At 52.2% G+C, this 22,450-nt stretch overlaps 1 protein-coding gene across 1 annotated transcript; it reads left to right on the forward strand.

Annotated features, from left to right (window-relative positions):
* Window positions 1-980: 980 nt before the first annotated feature.
* On the forward strand, window positions 981-21,094 carry IBA57 (iron-sulfur cluster assembly factor IBA57). Its single transcript, XM_077267782.1, has 3 exons — window positions 981-1,250; window positions 14,879-15,213; window positions 18,590-21,094. The coding sequence occupies exons 1-3, from the start codon at window positions 1,021-1,023 to the stop codon at window positions 18,979-18,981; spliced, it is 957 nt and encodes a 318-aa protein (XP_077123897.1). The 5' UTR covers window positions 981-1,020; the 3' UTR covers window positions 18,982-21,094.
* The last annotated feature ends 1,356 nt before the right edge of the window (window positions 21,095-22,450 follow it).

The raw sequence follows: 22,450 nt of genomic DNA on the forward strand, positions 1-22,450 counted from the left end.
GCAGGGGGAGCTCTATATGAGGTATTATTACACGTCTCCTCCAGCAGGGGGAGCTCTATATGAGGTATTATTACACATCTCCTCCAGCAGGGGGAGCTCTATGAGGTATTATTACACGTCTCCTCCAGCAAGGGAGCTCTATATGAGGTATTATTACACGTCTCCTCCAGCAGGGGGAGCTCTATATGAGATATTATTACACGTCTCCTCCAGCAGGGGGAGCTCTATATGAGGTATTATTACACGTCTCCTCCAGCAGGGGAGCTCTATATGAGGTATTATTACACGTCTCCTCCAGCAGGGGGAGCTCTATATGAGATATTATTACACGTCTCCTCCAGCAGGGGGAGCTCTATATGAGGTATTATTACACGTCTCCTCCAGCAGGGGGGGCTCTATATGGGGTATTATTACACGTCTCCTCCAGCAGGGGGAGCTCTATATGAGGTATTATTACACGTCTCCTCCAGCAGGGGGGGCTCTATATGGGGTATTATTACACGTCTCCTCCAGCAGGAGGAGCTCTATGAAGTATTATTGCACGTCTCCTCCAGCAGGGGAGCTCTATATGAGGTATTATTACACGTCTCCTCCAGCAGGGGGAGCTCTATATGAGATATTATTACACGTCTCCTCCAGCAGGGTGAGCTCTATATGAGGTATTATTGCACGTCTCCTCCAGCAGGGGGAGCTCTATATGAGGTATTATTACACGTCTCCTCCAGCAGGGGGAGCTCTATGAGATCTTGTTACACGTCTCCTCCAGCAGGGGGAGCTCTATGAGGTATTATTACACGTCTCCTCCAGCAGGGGGAGCTCTATATGAGGTATTATTACACGTCTCCTCCAGCAGGGGGAGCTCTATATGAGGTATTATTACACGTCTCCTCCAGCAGGGGGAGCTCTGTGAGGTATTATTACACGTCTCCTCCAGCAGGGGGAGGGTATTACACGTTCCCTCCACAAGGCGGCGCTCCAGGTCCCACGCTCTGACGTCACGCAGACTCCCGCGCTGTCACGATGCGGCCGCGGCTCCTCTCCCCGCTCCTCCGGCCGTGGCTCCGCCGTGTGAGCAGCGCCTGTTTCCCGCTCGCCGAGGTCCGGGGGCTTCTCCGACTGCGAGGTCCGAACATCGAGAGTTTTCTGCAGGGATTAATGACAAACGACGCGGAGAGACTGAGGGACGGCGCCATGTACGCTCACCTGCTGAACGTGCAAGGGAGGAGCCTATACGACGTGATTGTGTACCGGTACGTCCTGACGTCAGTGTGGGCACGCAGGCTGCAGGCGCCATGATTGCTCCTGGCAGGTCACAGTCGTGCTCGTGCACGTTATATAATGCTGATTGTGACGTAAGAGACGCTCTACACAAGGGGACTACAACTCCCAGCACAGCACAGATCTGTGACAGCAGGGCCTAATCACAGCGATGTTGCCCACAGGATCCAATCACATTGCAGCTTCTATCTTTCCGGATTATGTCGCAATCAAAGCTGTTTACTGATTGGTCGCTGGGAGCTGTGATCGCTCCCACGGTCCACAAACTAATGTCCTGTACGGACAAAGGGGCGGGGCTGATGTGTCCAGTGATGGAGGAGTGACTGCGGGGGCGGGGCTGATGTGTCCAGTGATGGAGGAGTGACCACGGGGGCAGGGCTGATGTGTCCAGTGATGGAGGAGTGACCACGGGGGCGGGGCTGATGTGTCCAGTGATGGAGGAGTGACCGCGGGGGCGGGGCTGATGTGTCCAGTGATAGAGGAGTGACCGCGGGGGCGGGGCTGATGTGTCCAGTGATAGAGGAGTGACCGCGGGGGCGGGGCTGATGTGTCCAGTGATAGAGGAGTGACCACGGGGGCAGGGCTGATGTGTCCAGTGATGGAGGAGTGACCACGGGGGCGGGGCTGATGTGTCCAGTGATAGAGGAGTGACCGCGGGGGCGGGGCTGATGTGTCCAGTGATAGAGGAGTGACCGCGGGGGCGGGGCTGATGTGTCCAGTGATAGAGGAGTGACCACGGGGGCAGGGCTGATGTGTCCAGTGATGGAGGAGTGACCACGGGGGCGGGGCTGATGTGTCCAGTGATAGAGGAGTGACCGCGGGGGCGGGGCTGATGTGTCCAGTGATAGAGGAGTGACCGCGGGGGCGGGGCTGATGTGTCCAGTGATGGAGGAGTGACCACGGGGGCGGGGCTGATGTGTCCAGTGATGGAGGAGTGACCGCGGGGGCGGGGCTGATGTGTCCAGTGATGGAGGAGTGACCGCGGGGGCAGGGCTGATGTGTCCAGTGATGGAGGAGTGACCACGGGGGCAGGGCTGATGTGTCCAGTGATGGAGGAGTGACTGCAGGGGCGGGGCTGATGTGTCCAGTGATGGAGGAGTGACCACGGGGGCGGGGCTGATGTGTCCAGTGATGGAGGAGTGACCACGGGGGCGGGGCTGATGTGTCCAGTGATGGAGGAGTGACTGCAGGGGCGGGGCTGATGTGTCCAGTGATGGAGGAGTGACTGCGGGGGCGGGGCTGATGTGTCCAGTGATGGAGGAGTGACCACGGGGGCGGGGCTGATGTGTCCAGTGATGGAGGAGTGACCGCGGGGGCAGGGCTGATGTGTCCAGTGATGGAGGAGTGACTGCAGGGGCAGGGCTGATGTGTCCAGTGATGGAGGAGTGACCACGGGGGCGGGGCTGATGTGTCCAGTGATGAGGAGTGACTGCAGGGGCGGGGCTGATGTGTCCAGTGATGGAGGAGTGACTGCAGGGGCGGGGCTGATGTGTCCAGTGATGGAGGAGTGACCGCGGGGGCAGGGCTGATGTGTCCAGTGATGGAGGAGTGACCACGGGGGCAGGGCTGATGTGTCCAGTGATGAGGAGTGACTGCAGGGGCAGGGCTGATGTGTCCAGTGATGGAGGAGTGACCGCGGGGGCAGGGCTGATGTGTCCAGTGATGGAGGAGTGACCACGGGGGCGGGGCTGATGTGTCCAGTGATGGAGGAGTGACTGCAGGGGCGGGGCTGATGTGTCCAGTGATGGAGGAGTGACCACGGGGGCGGGGCTGATGTGTCCAGTGATGGAGGAGTGACCGCGGGGGCAGGGCTGATGTGTCCAGTGATGGAGGAGTGACCACGGGGGCAGGGCTGATGTGTCCAGTGATGAGGAGTGACTGCAGGGGCAGGGCTGATGTGTCCAGTGATGGAGGAGTGACCGCGGGGGCAGGGCTGATGTGTCCAGTGATGGAGGAGTGACTGCAGGGGCGGGGCTGATGTGTCCAGTGATGGAGGAGTGACCACGGGGGCGGGGCTGATGTGTCCAGTGATGAGGAGTGACTGCAGGGGCGGGGCTGATGTGTCCAGTGATGGAGGAGTGACCGCGGGGGCAGGGCTGATGTGTCCAGTGATGGAGGAGTGACTGCAGGGGCGGGGCTGATGTGTCCAGTGATGGAGGAGTGACCACGGGGGCGGGGCTGATGTGTCCAGTGATGAGGAGTGACTGCAGGGGCAGGGCTGATGTGTCCAGTGATGGAGGAGTGACCACGGGGGCAGGGCTGATGTGTCCAGTGATGGAGGAGTGACCACGGGGGCGGGGCTGATGTGTCCAGTGATGGAGGAGTGACCACGGGGGCGGGGCTGATGTGTCCAGTGATGAGGAGTGACTGCAGGGGCAGGGCTGATGTGTCCAGTGATGGAGGAGTGACCACGGGGGCGGGGCTGATGTGTCCAGTGATGGAGGAGTGACCACGGGGGCAGGGCTGATGTGTCCAGTGATGGAGGAGTGACCACGGGGGCGGGGCTGATGTGTCCAGTGATGGAGGAGTGACCACGGGGGCAGGGCTGATGTGTCCAGTGATGGAGGAGTAACCACGGGGGCAGGGCTGATGTGTCCAGTGATGGAGGAGTGACCACGGGGGCGGGGCTGATGTGTCCAGTGATGGAGGAGTGACCACGGGGGCGGGGCTGATGTGTCCAGTGATGGAGGAGTGACCACGGGGGCAGGGCTGATGTGTCCAGTGATGGAGGAGTGACCACGGGGGCGGGGCTGATGTGTCCAGTGATGGAGGAGTGACTGCAGGGGCGGGGCTGATGTGTCCAGTGATGGAGGAGTGACCACGGGGGCGGGGCTGATGTGTCCAGTGATGGAGGAGTGACCACGGGGGCGGGGCTGATGTGTCCAGTGATGGAGGAGTGACCACGGGGGCAAGGCTGATGTGTCCAGTGATGGAGGAGTGACCACGGGGGCGGGGCTGATGTGTCCAGTGATGAGGAGTGACTGCAGGGGCGGGGCTGATGTGTCCAGTGATGGAGGAGTGACCACGGGGGCGGGGCTGATGTGTCCAGTGATGGAGGAGTGACCACGGGGGCAGGGCTGATGTGTCCAGTGATGGAGGAGTGACCACGGGGGCAGGGCTGATGTGTCCAGTGATGGAGGAGTGACCACGGGGGCAGGGCTGATGTGTCCAGTGATGGAGGAGTGACCACGGGGGCGGGGCTGATGTGTCCAGTGATGGAGGAGTGACCACGGGGGCAGGGCTGATGTGTCCAGTGATGGAGGAGTGACTGCAGGGGCAGGGCTGAGGTGTCCGGTCCTATATTAGTGATGGAGGAGTGACCGCGGGGGCGGGGCTGATGTGTCCAGTGATGGAGGAGTGACTGCAGGGGCAGGGCTGAGGTGTCCGGTCCTATATTAGTGATGGAGGAGTGACCGCGGGGGCAGGGCTGATGTGTCCAGTGATGGAGGAGTGACCACGGGGGCGGGGCTGATGTGTCCAGTGATGGAGGAGTGACTGCAGGGGCGGGGCTGAGGTGTCCGGTCCTATATTAGTGATGGAGGAGTGACCGCGGGGGCGGGGCTGTGTCCAGCCCTGTAGCAGTGACGGAGGAGTGACCGCGGGGGCGGGGCTGAGGTGTCCAGTGATGGAGGAGTGACTGCAGGGGCAGGGCTGAGGTGTCCGGTCCTATATTAGTGATGGAGGAGTGACCGCGGGGGCGGGGCTGATGTGTCCAGTGATGGAGGAGTGACTGCAGGGGCAGGGCTGAGGTGTCCGGTCCTATATTAGTGATGGAGGAGTGACCGCGGGGGCGGGGCTGATGTGTCCAGCCCTGTAGCAGTGACATAGGAGTGACCGCGGGGGCAGGGCTGAGGTGTCCGGTCCTATATTAGTGATGGAGGAGTGACCGCGGGGGCGGGGCTGATGTGTCCAGTGATGGAGGAGTGACTGCAGGGGCGGGGCTGAGGTGTCCGGTCCTATATTAGTGATGGAGGAGTGACCGCGGGGGCGGGGCTGATGTGTCCAGCCCTGTAGCAGTGACGGAGGAGTGACCGCGGGGGCAGGGCTGAGGTGTCCAGTGATGGAGGAGTGACTGCAGGGGCAGGGCTGAGGTGTCCGGTCCTATATTAGTGACGGAGGAGTGACCGCGGGGGCAGGGCTGATGTGTCCGGCCCTGTAGCAGTGACGGAGGAGTGACCGCGGGGGCAGGGCTGATGTGTCCGGCCCTGTAGCAGTGACGGAGGAGTGACCGCGGGGGCAGGGCTGATGTGTCCGGCCCTGTAGCAGTGACGGAGGAGTGACCGCGGGGGCAGGGCTGATGTGTCCGGCCCTGTAGCAGTGACGGAGGAGTGACCGCGGGGGCAGGGCTGATGTGTCCGGCCCTGTAGCAGTGACGGAGGAGTGACCGCGGGGGCAGGGCTGATGTGTCCGGCCCTGTAGCAGTGACGGAGGAGTGACCGCGGGGGCAGGGCTGATGTGTCCGGCCCTGTAGCAGTGACGGAGGAGTGACCGCGGGGGCAGGGCTGATGTGTCCGGCCCTGTAGCAGTGATGGAGGAGTGACCGCGGGGGCGGGGCTGATGTGTCCGGTCCTATATTAGTGATGGAGGAGTGACCGCGGGGGCGGGGCTGATGTGTCCGGTCCTATATTAGTGATGGAGGAGTGACCGCGGGGGCAGGGCTGATGTGTCCTGTTCTGTTTTTCTTGTTCAAAATTCATGTCGTCAGATGTCGTTACACAGGTGGGAGGTGGAGTAGAATGTGTTGTACAGGTGGAGCGCTCCTCGGTGTTGCTTTCCTTCCTCTTTTCTGTGTTGTACTGGTGGAGCGCTCCTTGGTGCTGCTTTACCTCCTCTTTTCTGTGTTGTACAGGTGGAGCGCTCCTCGGTGCTGGTTTACCTCTTTTCTGTGTTCTACAGGTAGAGCGCTCCTTGGTGCTGCTTTACCTCCTCTTTTCTGTGTTGTACAGGTGGAGCGCTCCTCGGTGCTGCTTTACTTCCTCTTTTCTGTATTGTACAGATGCAGCGCTCCTCGGTGCTGCTTTACCCCCTCTTTTCTGGATTGTGCAAGTGGAGCGCTCCTCGGTGCTGCTTTACCTCCTCTTCTCTGTATTGTACAGGTGGAGCGCTCCTCGATGCTGCTTTACCTCCTCTTTTCTGTATTGTACAGGTGGAGCGCTCCTCGGTGCTGCTTTACCTCCTCTTTTCTGTGTTGTACAGGTGGAGCGCTCCTCGGTGCTGCTTTACCTCCTCTTTTCTGTGTTGTACAGGTGGAGCGCTCCTCGGTGCTGCTTTACGTCTTTTCTGTGTTGTGCAGGTGGAGCGCTCCTCGGTGCTGCTTTACCTCCTCTTTTCTGTATTGTACAGGGTCAGAAATCCCACCGTGCTGCCACCAATATGTCACGAATCCCACCGAGATCCCACCAATATGTCACGGTTCACGTGGAGGATACCTTTATCATCCCCCCACTCACACCAATTTGTCATGAACCGGGGTTGTTTGGTTGCCCATGGTTCCTTCTGAAGGGGATTTTTCTATATCCCACTTCCCAGTTCCGGTTTGGAACTTGCAGCTCTCTGGCGCCCCCTTGCCCTCAGGTCAGACGGTACTGCACCTAGGGTAATTAGTCACCAGAAAGGCTGCCTGCTATGTACTGGCTAATGGGCACCCTGCAGCAAGGTCGATATAACTACTCCCACACAGGCGAGAACAATAATTTTCAATGCCGCCGGTCGCTACAAAGATGCCCGATGGCACAGGACAAAGTATGCTGCCACCAGCTCCGATTTTCCAAGGATTAATGGGTCCGGAGCCAATCCAAATCAGTAGCGTAATTCACTTCAGAGGACGCGACAGTTCGTTTAGAGCATGGAGAGACAGCTAGTAAATGATATATTTTACTCCAAAAAGGTAGGCAATGTTTACAAAGTATAAAAATAAATTATAAAGGAGACAATATCATATGTACAATACAGATTACAAATAAAATGGGATTAAAATTTTACAGGTCATTCAGATCATTTCATCTCCAGTTTGCCTATGTGCTCAGGAGATACATCAAGGTGCAGGACACATCTGTAGAGCAGCTGGACCCCGGACAAAAGACACTGCAAGAATGCTGTCTCACTAAGGTATTCCTAGCCCAAAACCCAGGCACTGCCCCTGTGGTGACATCACTTAGTGGCTGAAACCTCCCCTTTTCTTAGAATATGAAAAATATTTGTATGCATATCTCGCTGTATGAATCTCGTATATGAACTACACCAGGTTCCCAAGGTGCACCACGTCAGGGCCATTCTTTTAAGTGTAAGCACTGCTTAAGGAGAAATCAACGCTTTGCCCTCATTGCGTTTAGCTGCTAGCTCTTTCGGTCTATCTATCGATGAACATCCGGACTATATAATTCTTATATCTCTAGCCCTGATCGGTGCCACTATATATCACATTAATAGAACAAAGAATCTCAACAAAGAAAGTACCAGTTTTGGCCAGTATTCGATGGGAGTGGGGAATGAGGGAGTCTAGGGAGAATTGTTTGCCCAGCATAGAGCTATAAAAATTCTTTTGGTGGGAGGGAAAATGAGGGGTTTTGGATGCACATACACATACAGCAGGCAGAGTGAGAAGAAGAGGGGTTGGAATGGCCCACAGCGCGTGTCTACTCAGCTTTAAGGGACAAAGCAAAGCTCAGTTTTCGTGATAATACACAATTAGATACCTCATGTTCCTGACACCTCCCCCTTTTGGACTGCGCTACGGAGGCAGGACCTCGCGGTACTCCTCCATGCGCACCTCAGCAGGTTCACCCCAGCGGAACAACCCATCTGCATTGCCATGCTCCCTACCCATTTTGTGTTCGATGGTAAAGTCATACTGCTGGAGACCAAGGCTCCAGCGTAGCAACCTTCCGTTGGTTCCTGTTATGGACCTGGTGGTTAGGAGCACCCGAAATGACCTGATGGTTAAAATGGAAAACCTGGGACAAGCTCTGAGGAAGTGGTAACTCTACTGACCGCAATCCCTAATCCTATCACACACACTAGAAATAGCCGTGGAGCGTACCTAACTCTCCCTAGACGCCTCTTCACAGCCTAAGAGCTAACTACCCCTAAAGATAGAAATAGCAGCCTACCTTGCCTCAGAGAAATTCCCCAAAGTAAAGGTAGCCCCCCACAAATATTGACTGTGAGTTAAGAGGAAAGTAACAAACACAGGAATGAAACAGATTTTAGCAAAGGAGGCCGAATCTTCTCTAGAAAGACAGAGGATAGGAAAGGGAACTATGCAGTCAGTATTAAAAACTACAAAAACCACGCAGAGTGTGCAAAAAGACCTCCACACCAACTCACGGTGTGAAGGTGCAGCTCTGCACCCCCAGAGCTTCCAGCTAGCAAGGAAATATAATAGCAAGCTGGACTGGAAACATAACATGTACTGAGAAATATATTCAAAAACCAATGAACAGCAAATGAACTAGCGAGGACTTAGCTTCTGCTGGAGTAGACAGGTCATCCGAGAAATCCAAGAGAGATCTGAACCAGTACTGAGACATTGACAGCTGGCATGAACTAACGACCTGGGCAGAGTTAAATAGGGAAGCCAGCAGCAGCAATAAACGAGGGCAGCTGAGAAAGCCAAGCTCAAAGATCAGCAGTTCCACTCAAAGCCACCAGAGGGTGTCCAAGGACAGAACTCACCAAAGTACCATTCACGACCACAGGAGGGAGCCCGAGAACGGAATTCACAACAGGTTCCACACATGGCTTGTAGCCAGCGCAGAGGGTTGTGATCCATCACCACAGTAAAGGTGCGCCCATACAGGTAGGAGTGCAAACTTTGCAAGGCCCAGACTATGGCTAGGCACTCCTTCTCGGTGGTGGAGTAGGCCACTTCCCTCGGCAGAAGTTTCCGGCTCAGGTATAACACGGGGTGCTCTTGGTAATCTGAGTCAACCTGGCTGAGCACAGCACCGAGGCCAAACTCGCTGGTGTTGGTCTGCACCAAGAACAGTCGACTGCTGTCGACTGCTTTCAACACAGGAGAGTTGCACAGGGCTGTTTTCAAAGCCTGGAAGGCCCCCTCACAGCCGTCGGTCCAGTCGACTATGTTAGCCTCTTCCTGGTGAGGTCAGTCAAGGGTTTTGCCAGGCTACTATAGTTCTGTATGAAGTGCCTATAGTACCCTGAGGTGCCCAGGAAGGACATCACCTGTTTCTTAGTCCTGGGGGTGGGTCAGGACACGATCGCGTCCACTTTCCCAGGCTCTGGCTTTATGGAGTGCCCGCCTACCCGGTGTCCCAGGTAGTGGACCTCTCTCTGGCATTTTCCCAGCTTGATGGTCAGACCGGCTCGGTGAAGTCGCCTGATCACCTCCTGGAGATGCTGCAGGTGTTCATCCCAGGAGGAACTGAAGATGGCAATGTCATCCAGGTACGCCACTGCGTACTTCTCCAGTCCCTGAAGCAGGTGGTTGACCATCCACTGGAAAGTGGCAGGGGCATTCTTCATGCCGAAGGGCATGACAGTGGACTCGTATAGTCCGAAGGGTGTGATAAAGGCGGACTTCTCCTGCGCCTCGGGGCTCAGGGGAATCTGCCAGTATCCTCGACTCATCTATTATGGTCAGATATTTTGTGATAGCTAACCGCTCAAGCAGCTCCTCGATGTGCGGCATTGGGTGTGCGTCAGAGGCTGTGATGGCGTTGAGCCCCCTGTAGTCCACGTAGAACCAGGTGGTCCGATCCTTCTTTGGCACGAGAACTACAGGTGAGGCCCATGCGCTCTTTGACCGTTGAATCACCCCCAGCTGTAACATCTCATTGATCGTCGGAGATCCGATAGGGTGTTCGCCGTAGTGGGGCATGAATCATGGTGTCCATCTCGTGGACCGCTAACATAGTCCTTCCAGGTCTGTTGGAGAACACGACCCGGAAGGGTTCCAGCGTGGTCCGCAACTGCGACCACTGGGGTTCGGTTAACAAGGCGCTTACCTCCACATCCTCGATGGACCCACCGGCCTTGGCTTGGGCCACCATGTCCAGGAGGGGGTCTTCCTCCCCGTCTTCGGGCAGGCTGCAGATCGGTAGGACGTAAGCTATACGTTCGCGATGAGCCTTCATCATGTTGACGTGAAAGGCCTTTCGCCTAACCCGAGCGTAGTCAAGCGTGACCACATAGGTGACTTGATTGAGCTGTTGGTGAATGACGTATGGGCCTTCCCAGGCTGCCTGAAGCTTATCCTTTGGTACGGGGTAGGTCCGCTCCCGGGTGTTCTGGTCGTACCAGTGCTTCTGATCAGTCTGAGCCTGCGTCATGTTGTCATGCACCAACCGTGTCAAGGTCTGCATTTTGTCACGGAAGCGCATGATATACTCCACTATAGACACTTTAGAAGGGTTCGGCTCCTCTTCCCAGGATTCTCTTACAACCCAAGGGGACCCCGAACTCGCCTGCCATACAGGAGCTCGAAGGGGGAGAACCCCGTCGAGGCCTGCGAAACCTCTCAGTAAGCGAACAGCAGGTGTGGGAGGTACCGCTCCCAGTTGCGCCCTTGGGTCTCAACCAGCATGTGCAGCATCTGATTGAGGGTACCATTCAAGTGCTCACACAAGCCATTGGTCTGTGGGTGATACACACTCGATACCAGACGCTTCACCTGCATTTTCTTACAGACATCCTCCATTAGGCAAGATATGAATTGGGTTCCTTGATCGGTAAGCATCTCCCTGGGAAATCCTACTGGTGAAAAGATGGCCAACAGTGCATCCGCCACCTTATCTGCCCTAGTTGTGGACAAAGCCACTGCCTCTGGGTACCGGGTAGCGTAATCTACCACAGTGAGGATGTATTGTTTTAAAGAGCTGCTGGGGACAGCAAACAGGCCCACAATGTCCACCGCGATCCTCTGGAAAGGCTCCTCTATCACTGGCAAAGGGATCAGGGGAGCCTTAAGTGCAGGCCCCATCTTCCCCACTCTTTGGCAGGTGATACAGGAGCGTCAGTAGTTTGTCACATCTGTCCCCATCTTGAGCCAATAGAAGTGTTGAGACAGCCGGGCCTTAGTTTTGCTGATCCCCCAGTGTCCAGCGAGTGGGATCTCATGGGCAATCCGCAACTCACTCCTGAATCGGTGCTGGACGACCAGCTGTCTTTCCCTCAACCACTCCTTTTGCTATTTTCCGGGTACTGTGTCCTGGTACAACCTCCCTCGTTCCCAGAACACCCTCTCCTTATCAGTCATGGAGGTGGGCTTGTCGGCTAGGTGTCTCAAATTCTCCAGGCTCACATCTGAGTGCAGGTTAGGGGCAGCCAGAAGCGACGTCAGGGACCCTTCCCCATGGGAACCCTCTGGGACCTGCTCTGGGTCCATCTCTGGTTCAGTCACAATGATGACTGAGGAGGGTCCAGAAGGCAGACAGTTATCTGCGTTCCGGGCACTCTGACTGCGGGTGACAGCAGCTACGTAGGCTATCTCACCGGGGATTTCCACAGACCCATCAGTGGGCGCTGCTATGGGTACTACCTCCCCATCCACCCCCCAACACTTCAGTGGCAGTGCTACTTATGGGGCAGTTACCTTCCTCTGTGGCACTGGTCAGTTGCACGGCATCACCTTCCTCATGGTTCCCATGCACCTCCCCATTTCCCTGAGCACCGACGCTTGCTCCTGTTAGGAGTTCCTCAGCCAACCCACCCACGGAGAGACGTGACTGAGCACTCCTGCACCTGTGGACACATCATTCTTAGGAAATAAATGGTTAACAGGTAAAACATGCACATTTTCATCATCATCATTATCGGTATTACCCTTGGCATTTTCAGAAAAATGATTATCAGACAACATGCAATTTCCCATCATTATCAGCATTCGATCGGGGAGGGGAGTCAGGGACATAATATGCAACCATCCTCCCCAAATCAGGCACCAATAAAATATCAGTGGACAAGTTATCAGACAGCCCCACTTCCTTCACCCCGCTCCCGGCACCCCAATCAATATAAGCCCGGGCCATTGGCAAGGAACAGCTGATGCCCCCAATCCCGATGACAGTCAGGGTTTTCCCTGGAATGATCTCTTCAGGGGCCGCCACTTCGGGTCGGATGAGGGTCCGTTCAGCGCCGGGTCCTTGAAGCCTGTAGCGACATGGCCTCCCATGGTGACGTGCTGCACATTGTCACACACCCTCCAAACCACCCCACCCACCAAAAGAACTGCTGCATTAGGCCCTGGGGCCTTGACTGGGTGGTTCCTCTGCTTCTCTTGACAGTTGGCGCTGATATGACCAGTCCGCTTGCAGAAAAAACACTTTCGAAGGTCGGTGGTAGGTCTGATGCTGTTGGCAACGGGGACAGGGCCTCTGGTGAGTTGGCTGGCAGGGGTACTGGAGTTGGTTGAAGGCTTACCCCCCTCCAGCTGGCGGTGATTGGCTTCTGCACTTCCGATCTACGGTTGGCCTTTGGTCAGCATTGGCAATCTGCGCTGTTTTCGTCACGTCTTTGGGTTCTCTGTTCATCATGAACTGTCGCACCTCAGCTGGGCAAAGATGTAAGAAGTGGTCTTTGATCATCAGGTCCCGCAGCTGTGCAAAGGTTGTCACTGACAGTCCTTGGGTCCACTGGTCAAAGTGGGTCCTGAGTCCATGCGCCACATTGCTGTAACTGTCGTGTGGGCACCTTGGAGGTTCCGGAACTTTCTACGGTAAACCTCAGGGGTTAGCTGGTACTTGGTTATCAGGGCCTGCTTGATGGTCTCATAATCTTCATCTTGGTCTGGTGGTAGAAAAGCAAACTCCTCCAGAGCTTTTCCTCTTAGCCCTGGGGTCAGGTATCAGGCCCATTCGCTATCCGGCAGCCGATACTGTCTGCAGGCTTGAAACGTGTCCAAGTCCCCGTCCTTTTCCATCACAGGAAAGTGCTCTGGCTGGGGTTTAGGGATCTGAGTGCTGTTGGGTCCAATCCGCTCTGGTTGCAAGTAGGGCCAGCATTCAGTGCTTAGACCTCTGCTGCAGCACCACTTTCGCTTGGGCCGGCTTCTGCGGCCACTGGGCTCTGAGACCGGGTCTGGTCTGCTTCAAATTGCACCAGTTTCGTGACCATTTGAGCCTTGGTTTTGTCATGGGGTTCCAGGCCATGGTACATGCATACTCTTAACAAGAGTGTCCTTCTGCTGGATGTACCAGTCTTCTCCATTGCGGCCATCATTGCCAAATAAAAGATAGGATAGAAAAACAAAGTGAAAGGGAGGGGGTAATCGCAAGTACACACTATTGTCTCAGGACTAGTAAGCACTGAGCTTGTTCTCCAAAACTTTTTTGTGCCATTTCCTCGCAAGAACTGTGCAAGTTTTTAGTGAGAGTTGTTTGGTTGCCCCTGGTTCTTTCTGAAGGGGATTTATCTATATCCCACTTCCGGTTTGGAACTTGCAGCTCTCTGGCGCCCCCTTACCCTCAGGTCAGTCAGGGTACTGCACCTAGGGTAATTAGTCACCAGAAAGGCTGCCTGCTATGTACTGGCTATTCGGCACGCTGCAGCAAGGGCGATATAACTACTCCCACACAGGAGGGAACTATAATTATCAATGCCGCCGGTCGCTGCAAAGACGCCCAACGACACAGGACAAAGTATGCTGCCACCAGCTCTGATTTTCCAAGCATTAATGGTCCAGAGCCGACTCAAATCAGTAGCGTAATTCACTTCAGAGGGCGCGACAGTTTGTTTAGATCATGGAGCGACAAGCTAGTAATTTTATATTTTACTCCAAAAAAATTGTAGGCAGTGTTTACAAAGTATAAAAAGATATTATAAAGGAGACAATATCATATGTACAATACAGATTACAAATAAAATGGGGCTAAAATTGAAAAGAACACTTACAGGTCGTTCAGATCATTTCATATCATCATGGCTGGCCTGTGGGCTTTGTAGGATGCATACATCTAGATGCATGTCACATCTGTACGCAGCTAGACCCCGGACACAAAGACCTCGGAAGACTGTTCGCTTCACTACTTGTTTCTTAGCCTAAAACCCAGGCACTCCCTTGCGGTGACATCACTTAGGGGCTGAAACCTCCCCTTTTCTTAGAATATGAAAAATATTTTTATGCATATCTTGCTGTATGAATCTCGTATACGTGCTAAACCAGGTTTCCAAGGTGCACCACGTCGGGGCGATTCTTTTAAGTGTAAGCACGGCACAATTACATGGACCGCTTATGGAGAAATCCACTCTTTGCCCTCATTGCGTTTAGCTGCTAGCACTTTCGGTGAGTGATAGATCTATCGATGGACATCTGGAATATATAATTCTTATATCCCTAGCCCGGATCAGTGCCACTATATATCACATTAATAGAACAAAGAATCTCAACAAAGAAAGTACCAGGTTTGGCCAGTATTCGATGGGAGGGGGGATTGAGGAGTCTAGGGACAATTGTCTGCCCAGCATAGAGCTATAAAAATTTGTTTGGTGTGAGGGAAAATTAGGGGTTTTGGTGCTGCTTTACTTACTCTTTTCTGTGTTGTGCAGGTGGAGCGCTCCTCGGTGCTGCCTTACCTCCTATTTTTTGTGTAGTTCAGGTGGAGCGCTCCTCGGTGCCCCTCTCACTCCCGGCTGTGTCTTGCAGGGTCCCGGGGCCTCAAGACGGATCTCATGACCTCCTCTTGGAGTGCGACGTGGCAGCGGTGGACTCCATTCGTCAGCATCTGCAAGTTTACAACTTTCGTCAGAAGGTGGATGTGCGGCCGTGCCCCGAGCTGTCCGTGTGGGCTCTGATCCAGGAGAAGCAGGACCCTCCGGTGGGCATGCTGCCCACGCTGGCCCCCCTATGTGTGCCGGACCCCAGGTGCCCGGAGATGGGCTGCCGGATGGTGGCACAGACGGGGCAGAATGTCAGGGACCTGCTGCCAGGAGCCAAGCTGGGGAGCGTCCAGGACTACAGGCGACACCGATACCGGCACGGTGCGAACCCAACCGAGAGCCTTGCTGTGCCCACCCTCTGCGTCCGCTGAGCGACACCGCCAGTCACCTCCAGAGCTGCACTCACTATTCTGCTGTTACTTCATCTCATCTCTGGAGGTGACTAGAGGATAAAACATGATGTAACAGCAGAATAGTGACTGCAGCTCTGGAGATGACTGGAGGATAAGACACGATGTACCAGCAGAATAGTGACTGCAGCTCTGGAGATGACTGGAGGATAAGACATGATGTAACAGCAGAATAGTGACTGCAGCTCTGGAGGTGACTGGAGGATATGACACGATGTAATAGCAGAATAGTGACCGCAGCTCTGGAAGTGACTGGAGGATAAGACACAATGTACCAGCAGAATAGTGACCGCAGCTCTGGAGGTGACTGGAGGATATGACACGATGTAATAGCAGAATAGTGACCGCAGCTCTGGAGGTGACTGGAGGATAAGACACGATGTAACAGCAGAATAGTGACTGCAGCTCTAGAGGTGACAAGAGGATAAGACATGATGTAACAGCAGAATAGTGACCGCAGCGCTGGAGGTGACCGGAGGATAAGACACGATGTAACAGCAGAATAGTGACGGCAGCTCTGGAGGTGACCGGAGGATAAGACATGATGTTACAGCAGAATAGTGACTGCAGTTTTGGAGGTGACTGGAGACTATGACACGATGTAACAGCAGAATAGTGACCGCAGCTCTGGAGGTCACTGGAAGATAAGACACGATGTAACAGCAGAATAGTGACTGCAACTCTGGAGGTGACCGGAACATATGACACGATGTAAAAGCAGAATAGTGACTGCAGCTCTGGAGGTGACCGGAGGTGTTATGATCCGGTGACCTTGGAGCCGCATGAAACTTTCTCAGGAGTAGGTGGAAACTGTACTGACCGCAGATCCTGAACTAACACCGCAACTAGAAGTAGCCGTGGGGTGTGCCTAACAAACCCTAGACACCTCGACACAGCCGGAGGACTAAATACCCCTATAGATGGAAATAGGAATACTACCTTGCCTCAGAGCAGAACCCCAAAGGATAGGCAGCCCCCACGAATATTGACTGTGAGTAGGAGAAGAAAAGACACGCAGGCAGAAAACAAGATTTAGCAAAAGAGGCCACTCTAGCTAAATAGGAAAGGATAGGACAGAATACTAGGCGGTCAGTATTAAAACCCTTCAAAAATATCCACAGCAGATAATACAAAAAGTTCCACAATCTAACTAAAGACATGGAATGTATATCTGCCACTCCAGAGAATCCAACAAGACTGAGAAAATACTGACACAATCTAAGCTGGACAAGAAAACACAAAAGAATAGCTCTGAATCATGAAGCACACAGCATGTGTGCCACAGAAAAAAAACCCAGACATTTATCTTTGCTGATTTGGCAGAAAGGCAGGAGGAACCAGGCAGAGGTCCAACACCTCCCAACAACAATTGACAACTGGCAAGGACTAATGAATCCTGCACACCTAAATACCCCAGTCAGAACTGCAATCAGCAGAAACACCTGACCAGGACTGAAACCCAGGGACAACTGCATTACCACCTACCACCACCGGAGGGAACCCAAAAGCAGAATTCACAACACGGAGGATAAGACACGATGTAACAGCAGAATAGTAACTGCAGCTCTGGAGGTGACCGGAGGATAAGACATGATTGTCACAATTCACACCGTGACTGTCACCAATATGTCACGGATCACACTGTGACTGCCAACAGTACGTCACGGTCGGGGTGACCTTTGGCCAGCCCACGGCTATCACATGTGCAGGGGGGCTTAACTTAGTTATCCCTCCACTGCTCAAATGTGATGAAAACACACTCAAGGCTATTGACCTATCAATTTACAGCAGAGGCTTATTTAAGTTATGCCACTGCTCCTGCAATATAACACGAAGTGCAGGGATTTATGTATAACCCGCTTTACAGTTCTGCTTGAAAACTTGCAGCTCTCTGGCGCCCCCCCTTACCCTCAGGTCAGATTGGATACTGCAACTAGGGTAATTAGTCACCAGAAAGGCTGCCTGCTATGTACAGGCTACTGGGCACGCTGCAGCGAGGGCGTTATAACTACTCCCACTGGGGCAGGAACAATAATTATCAATGCAGCCATCGCTACAATGACTCCCAAAAGCACAGGACACGGTATGCCACCACCAGCTTCGAATAACGGGTCCGAAGCCAACCCAAATTAGTAGCGTAATTCTCCTCCAGAGACTTAGGGTACGTTTTAGAGCAGGAGAACGAAACTAGTAATTTAAATATTTTACTCCGAAAGATTAGGCAGTGTTTATAAAAATATTACAAGGATGTTACAATAAGAGACAATTGAAAGTATGTACAAAGTAATTATAAAATAACATGGATTAAAACAGAAAGTAACACTTACATGTGCTCAGATCATTGCAGGCAAAACCATGCTGGCAGGCAGAGCCCAGATGTCCCAGTGCATAGTACAGCTCCTCAGGCAAAAACTGAAGGCTGGGTGAAGTGCAGAAACTTAAAATCTGCAGCCTTGTGACATCACTAAAGAGGCTGGTTTCCCTGGACCCTCCTCTAGCCTCGATCTTGCAAAGTATAACACCAATTCTTATAATTCTGGTATCTTTGCTCCAGAACATGCCAGAATCGGCACACCCCTCATTCATCTTATTTTACAATTGGCTTTCTATTGGTACCAAATTCGGGCTAGTTGGGACACACGGTTCCGGAGAAATCCATACTTTGTACCCATTGGAATTAGAGGCTCGCGCTTACAGTGTTTAGCAGCTCTGTCGATGGAAGTGAGCAATATATACTCATTATTTTCCTAGCCCAAATCGGTGGCCCAATTTCTTACCATAAAAGAACAAAGACCCTCATGGCTTTTTGAGAGGACTAGACCAGTTTCAGCTGGAGGGAGATTTGTGCATCTACAAGCGCAATAAACATTCCTGAGATTGGGGGCAGGGCAGAGCATTGAGAAGAATAGCTTCACACACACAGCAGAAACAAAGAGAGAAGGGGGGTCAAAGCCCACAGTGTTGTGTTATCAGGGAAAATTAATAATCATATTACATTTTATACATTATCGTGACAATGATGTAACAGCAGAATAGTGACTGCAGCTCTGGAGGTGACTGGAGGATAAGACACGATGTAACAGCAGAATAGTGAGTGCAGATCTGGAGGTGACCAGAGGATAAGACACGATGTAACAGAAGACTAGTGACCGAAGCTCTGGAGGTGACAGGAGGATAAGACACGATGTAACAGCAGAATAGTGACCGCAGCGCTGTAGGATGACGCAGCTCTAGCAGTGACAAGGTCTCGGGGTGTGGTCAACTGATGGCTCCTCTCCCTCTTGCAGGGCTCCCGGAGGGCGTGCAGGACCTTCCCCCGGGCGTGGCGTTACCGCTGGAGTCCAACCTCGCCTACATGAATGGGATCAGCTTCTCGAAGGGCTGCTACGTGGGTCAGGAGCTGACAGCGCGGACTCATCACACCGGCGTCATCCGGAAGCGTCTGGTGCCCGTGCGCCTTTCTTCTCCACGATCGGCTGAATGCGAGGGGTCAGAGATCAGCACAATGTCAGGGAAGGCTGCCGGCAAGTACCGGGCCGGAGAGGCGGACCTGGGCCTGGCCCTGCTCAGACTCGCCCATGTGGGGGAGGAGCTTCAGATGACAGCAGGAGGCGGAGCACCAGTCAGTGTGATGGCGTCTGTTCCAGGATGGTGGCCGCATCCTGGGGAAGGCGTCTAAGCAGGAGGAGTCCGCAGGATCCTGAATGTCACCTACACTGACACCCTGTGACAAAACCTCAGCCGTGTGCGCAGATATCCTCCATCTATATGTAAATAATAAATACTTCCGCCCACTGACAGCAAGCAACGGTCTTACATCACGAATGACTGGTTCCGAGCATGGAAAACATCTAACAGTGATAAATATCATTGGTGACATCACAGATGTGGGGCGGGGCCTGATACTACGAGGTCTAATGATGAGGTCATAGGTGGTGACATCACTGAGGTGTGGGGTGGGACCTGATACTGTGAGGTCTAATGATGAGGTCATAGATGGTGACATCATTGAGGTGTGGGGTGGGACCTGATACTGTGAGGACTAATGATGAGGTCATAGGTGGTGACATCACTGAGGTGTGGGACCTGATACTGGGAGGTGTAATGATGAGGTCATAGGTGGTGACATCACTGAGGTGTGGGGTGGGACCTGATACTGTGAGGTCTAATGAGGTCATAGGTGGTGACATCACTGAGGTGTGAGGTGGGACCTGATACTGTGAGGTCTAATGATGAGGTCATAGGTGGTGACATCACTGAGGTGTGGGGTGGGACCTGATACTGTGAGGTCTAATGATGAGGTCATAGATGGTGACATCACTGAGGTGTGGGGTGGGACCTGATACTGTGAGGTCTAATGATGAGGTCATAGATGGTGACATCACTGAGGTGTGGGGTGGGACCTGATACTGTGAGGTCTAATGATAAGGTCATAGGTGGTGACATCACTGAGGTGTGGGGTGGGTCCTGATACTGCGGGGTCTAATGATGGGGTGATAGATGTGACATCACTGAGGTGTGGGGTGGGACCTGATATTGTGAGGTCTAATGATAAGGTCATAGGTGGTGACATAGTAACATAGTTATTAAGGTTGAAGGAAGACTTTAAGTCCATGTAGTTCACCCAACAGCCTAACCTAACATGCCCTAACATGTTGATCCAGAGGAAGGCAAAAAAAAACATTTGGCAAAAAGTAAGCTCCACATTGGGGAAAAAATTCCTTCCCGTCTCCACATACGGCAATCAGACTAGTTCCCTGGATCAACGCCTTATCAAGGAATCTAGTATATATACCCTGTAACATTGTACTTTTCAGAAAGGCATCCAGTCCCTTCTTAAATTTAAGTAACGAATCACCCATTACAACATCATACGGCAGAGAGTTCCATAGTCTCACTGCTCTTACAGTAAAGAATCCACGTCTGTTATTATGCTTAAACCTTCTTTCCTCCAGACGTAGAGGATGCCCCCTTGTCCCTGTCACCGGTCTATGATTATAAAGATCATCAGAAAGGTCTTTGTACCGTCCCCTCATATATTTATACATTAACACAAGATCACCCCTTAGCCTTCGTTTTTCCAAACTAAATAGCCCCAAGTGTAATAACCTATCTTGGTATGGCAGACCCCCCAGTCCTCTAATAACCTTGGTCGCTCTTCTCTGCACCCGCTCCAGTTCAGCTATGTCTTTCTTATACACCGGAGACCAGAACTGTGCACAGTATTCTATGTGTGGTCGCACTAGTGACTTGTATAGAGGTAAAATTATGTTCTCCTCATGAGCATCTATGCCTCTTTTACTGCATCCCATTATTTTATTTGCCTTTGTAGCAGCTGCCTGACACTGGCCACTGAATATGAGTTTGTCATCCACCCATACACCTAGGTCTTTTTCATTGACGGTTTTGCCCAGAGTTTTAGAATTAAACACATAGTTATACATCTTATTACTTCTACCCAAGTGCATGACCTTACATTTATCCCCAGTAAAGCTCATTTGCCATTTATCAGCCCAAGCTTCTAGTTTACATAAATCATCCTGTAATATAAAATTGTCCTCCTCTTTATTGATTACCCTGCAGAGTTTAGTGTCATCTGCAAATATTGAAATTCTACTCTGAATGCCTCCTACAAGGTCATTAATAAATATGTTAAAAAGAAGAGGGCCCAATACTGACCCCTGTGGTACCCCACTGCTAACCGCGACCCAGTCCGAGTGTGCTCCATTAATAACCACCCTTTGTTTCCTATCCCTGAGCCAGCTCTCAACCCACTTGCACATATTTTCCCCTATCCCCATTACTCATTTTATGTATCAACCTTTTGTGTGGCACCGTATCAAAAGCTTTTGAAAAGTCCATATACGCTACATCTACTGGGTTCCCTTGGTCCAGTCCGGAACTTACCTCTTCATAGAAGCTGATCAGATTAGTCTGACATGAACGGTCCCTAGTAAACCCGTGCTGATACTGGGTCATGAGGTTATTCCTCTTCAGATACTCCAGTATAGCATCCCTTAGAATGCCCTCCAGGATTTTACCCACAGTAGAGGTTAAGCTTACTGGCCTATAATTACTGAGATCACTTTTTGTCCCCTTTTTGAATATTGGCACCACATTTGCTATACGCCAGTCCTGTGGTACAGACCCTGTTATTATGGAGTCTTTAAAGATTACAAATAATGGTCTATCAATGACTGTACTTAGTTCCTGCAATACTCGGGGGTGGATCCCATCCGGGCCCGGAGATTTGTCAATTTTAGTGATTTTTAGACGCCACCGTACTTCCTGCTGGGTTAAGCAGGTGACACTTAATGGGGAATTTTTGTTATCACTGATCATATTGTCGGCCATGGAATTTTCTTGTGTAAATACTGATGAAAAAAAGTCATTTAGCAGATTGGCTTTTTCCTCATCCTCATCCACCATTTCACCCAGACTATTTTTAGGGGCCAACACTATCATTTTTTAGTTTCTTACTATTTATGTAGAATATTTTGGGATTATTTTTACTCTCTCTGGCAATGAGTCTCTCTGTCTCAATCTTTGCTGCCTTGATTTGCTTTTTACAGAATTGATGTAATTTTCTGTATTTATTTAATGCCTCATCACTACCTACTTCCTTTAATTCTCTATATTCTTTATTTTTGTCACTTATTGCGCCCCTTACAGCTCTATTTAGCCATATTGGTCCTCCTATTTCTAGTATGTTTATTCCCATACGGTATATACTGTGCACATGTCCTATCCAGGAGGCTAATAAACGTCTCCCATTTTCTTTGTGTACTTTTATGTCTCAGGATATTGTCCCAGTTAATTGCACCAAGATCCTCTCTCATCCGTTGGAAATTTGCCCTCCTGAAATTTAGTGTCCTTGTCACCCCTCTACTACCCATCTTATTAAAGGAGACATGAAAACTTATTATTTTGTGATCACTATTCCCCCAGTGACCCCCAACCCTTATATTTGATATGCGGTCTGGCCTGTTGGTTAATATTCGGTCTTACAGTGCCCCCTTCTTGTTGGGTCCTGAACCAGTTATCAGAGGTAATTGTCTCTCATAGTTGTCAGACACCGATCACCTTTGCTGCAACTGCAGGTTTCTGTTCCCCAATCTATTTCAGGGTAGTTGAAGTCCCCCATAATA

This window comes from Ranitomeya variabilis, chromosome 6 (genome assembly GCF_051348905.1).
Source record: "Ranitomeya variabilis isolate aRanVar5 chromosome 6, aRanVar5.hap1, whole genome shotgun sequence".
In the NCBI taxonomy this organism is placed as follows: domain Eukaryota; kingdom Metazoa; phylum Chordata; class Amphibia; order Anura; family Dendrobatidae; genus Ranitomeya; species Ranitomeya variabilis.

Coding starts and splice junctions, on each gene's coding strand:
- IBA57 (XM_077267782.1), top strand. CDS start 1,021: ATGCGGCCGCGGCTCCTCTCCCCGCTCCTCCGGCCGTGGCTCCGCCGT. Junction 1,251..14,878: donor TACGACGTGATTGTGTACCG/GTACGTCCTGAC, acceptor TGTGTCTTGCAG/GGTCCCGGGGCCTCAAGACG. Junction 15,214..18,589: donor GCGACACCGATACCGGCACG/GTGCGAACCCAA, acceptor TCCCTCTTGCAG/GGCTCCCGGAGGGCGTGCAG.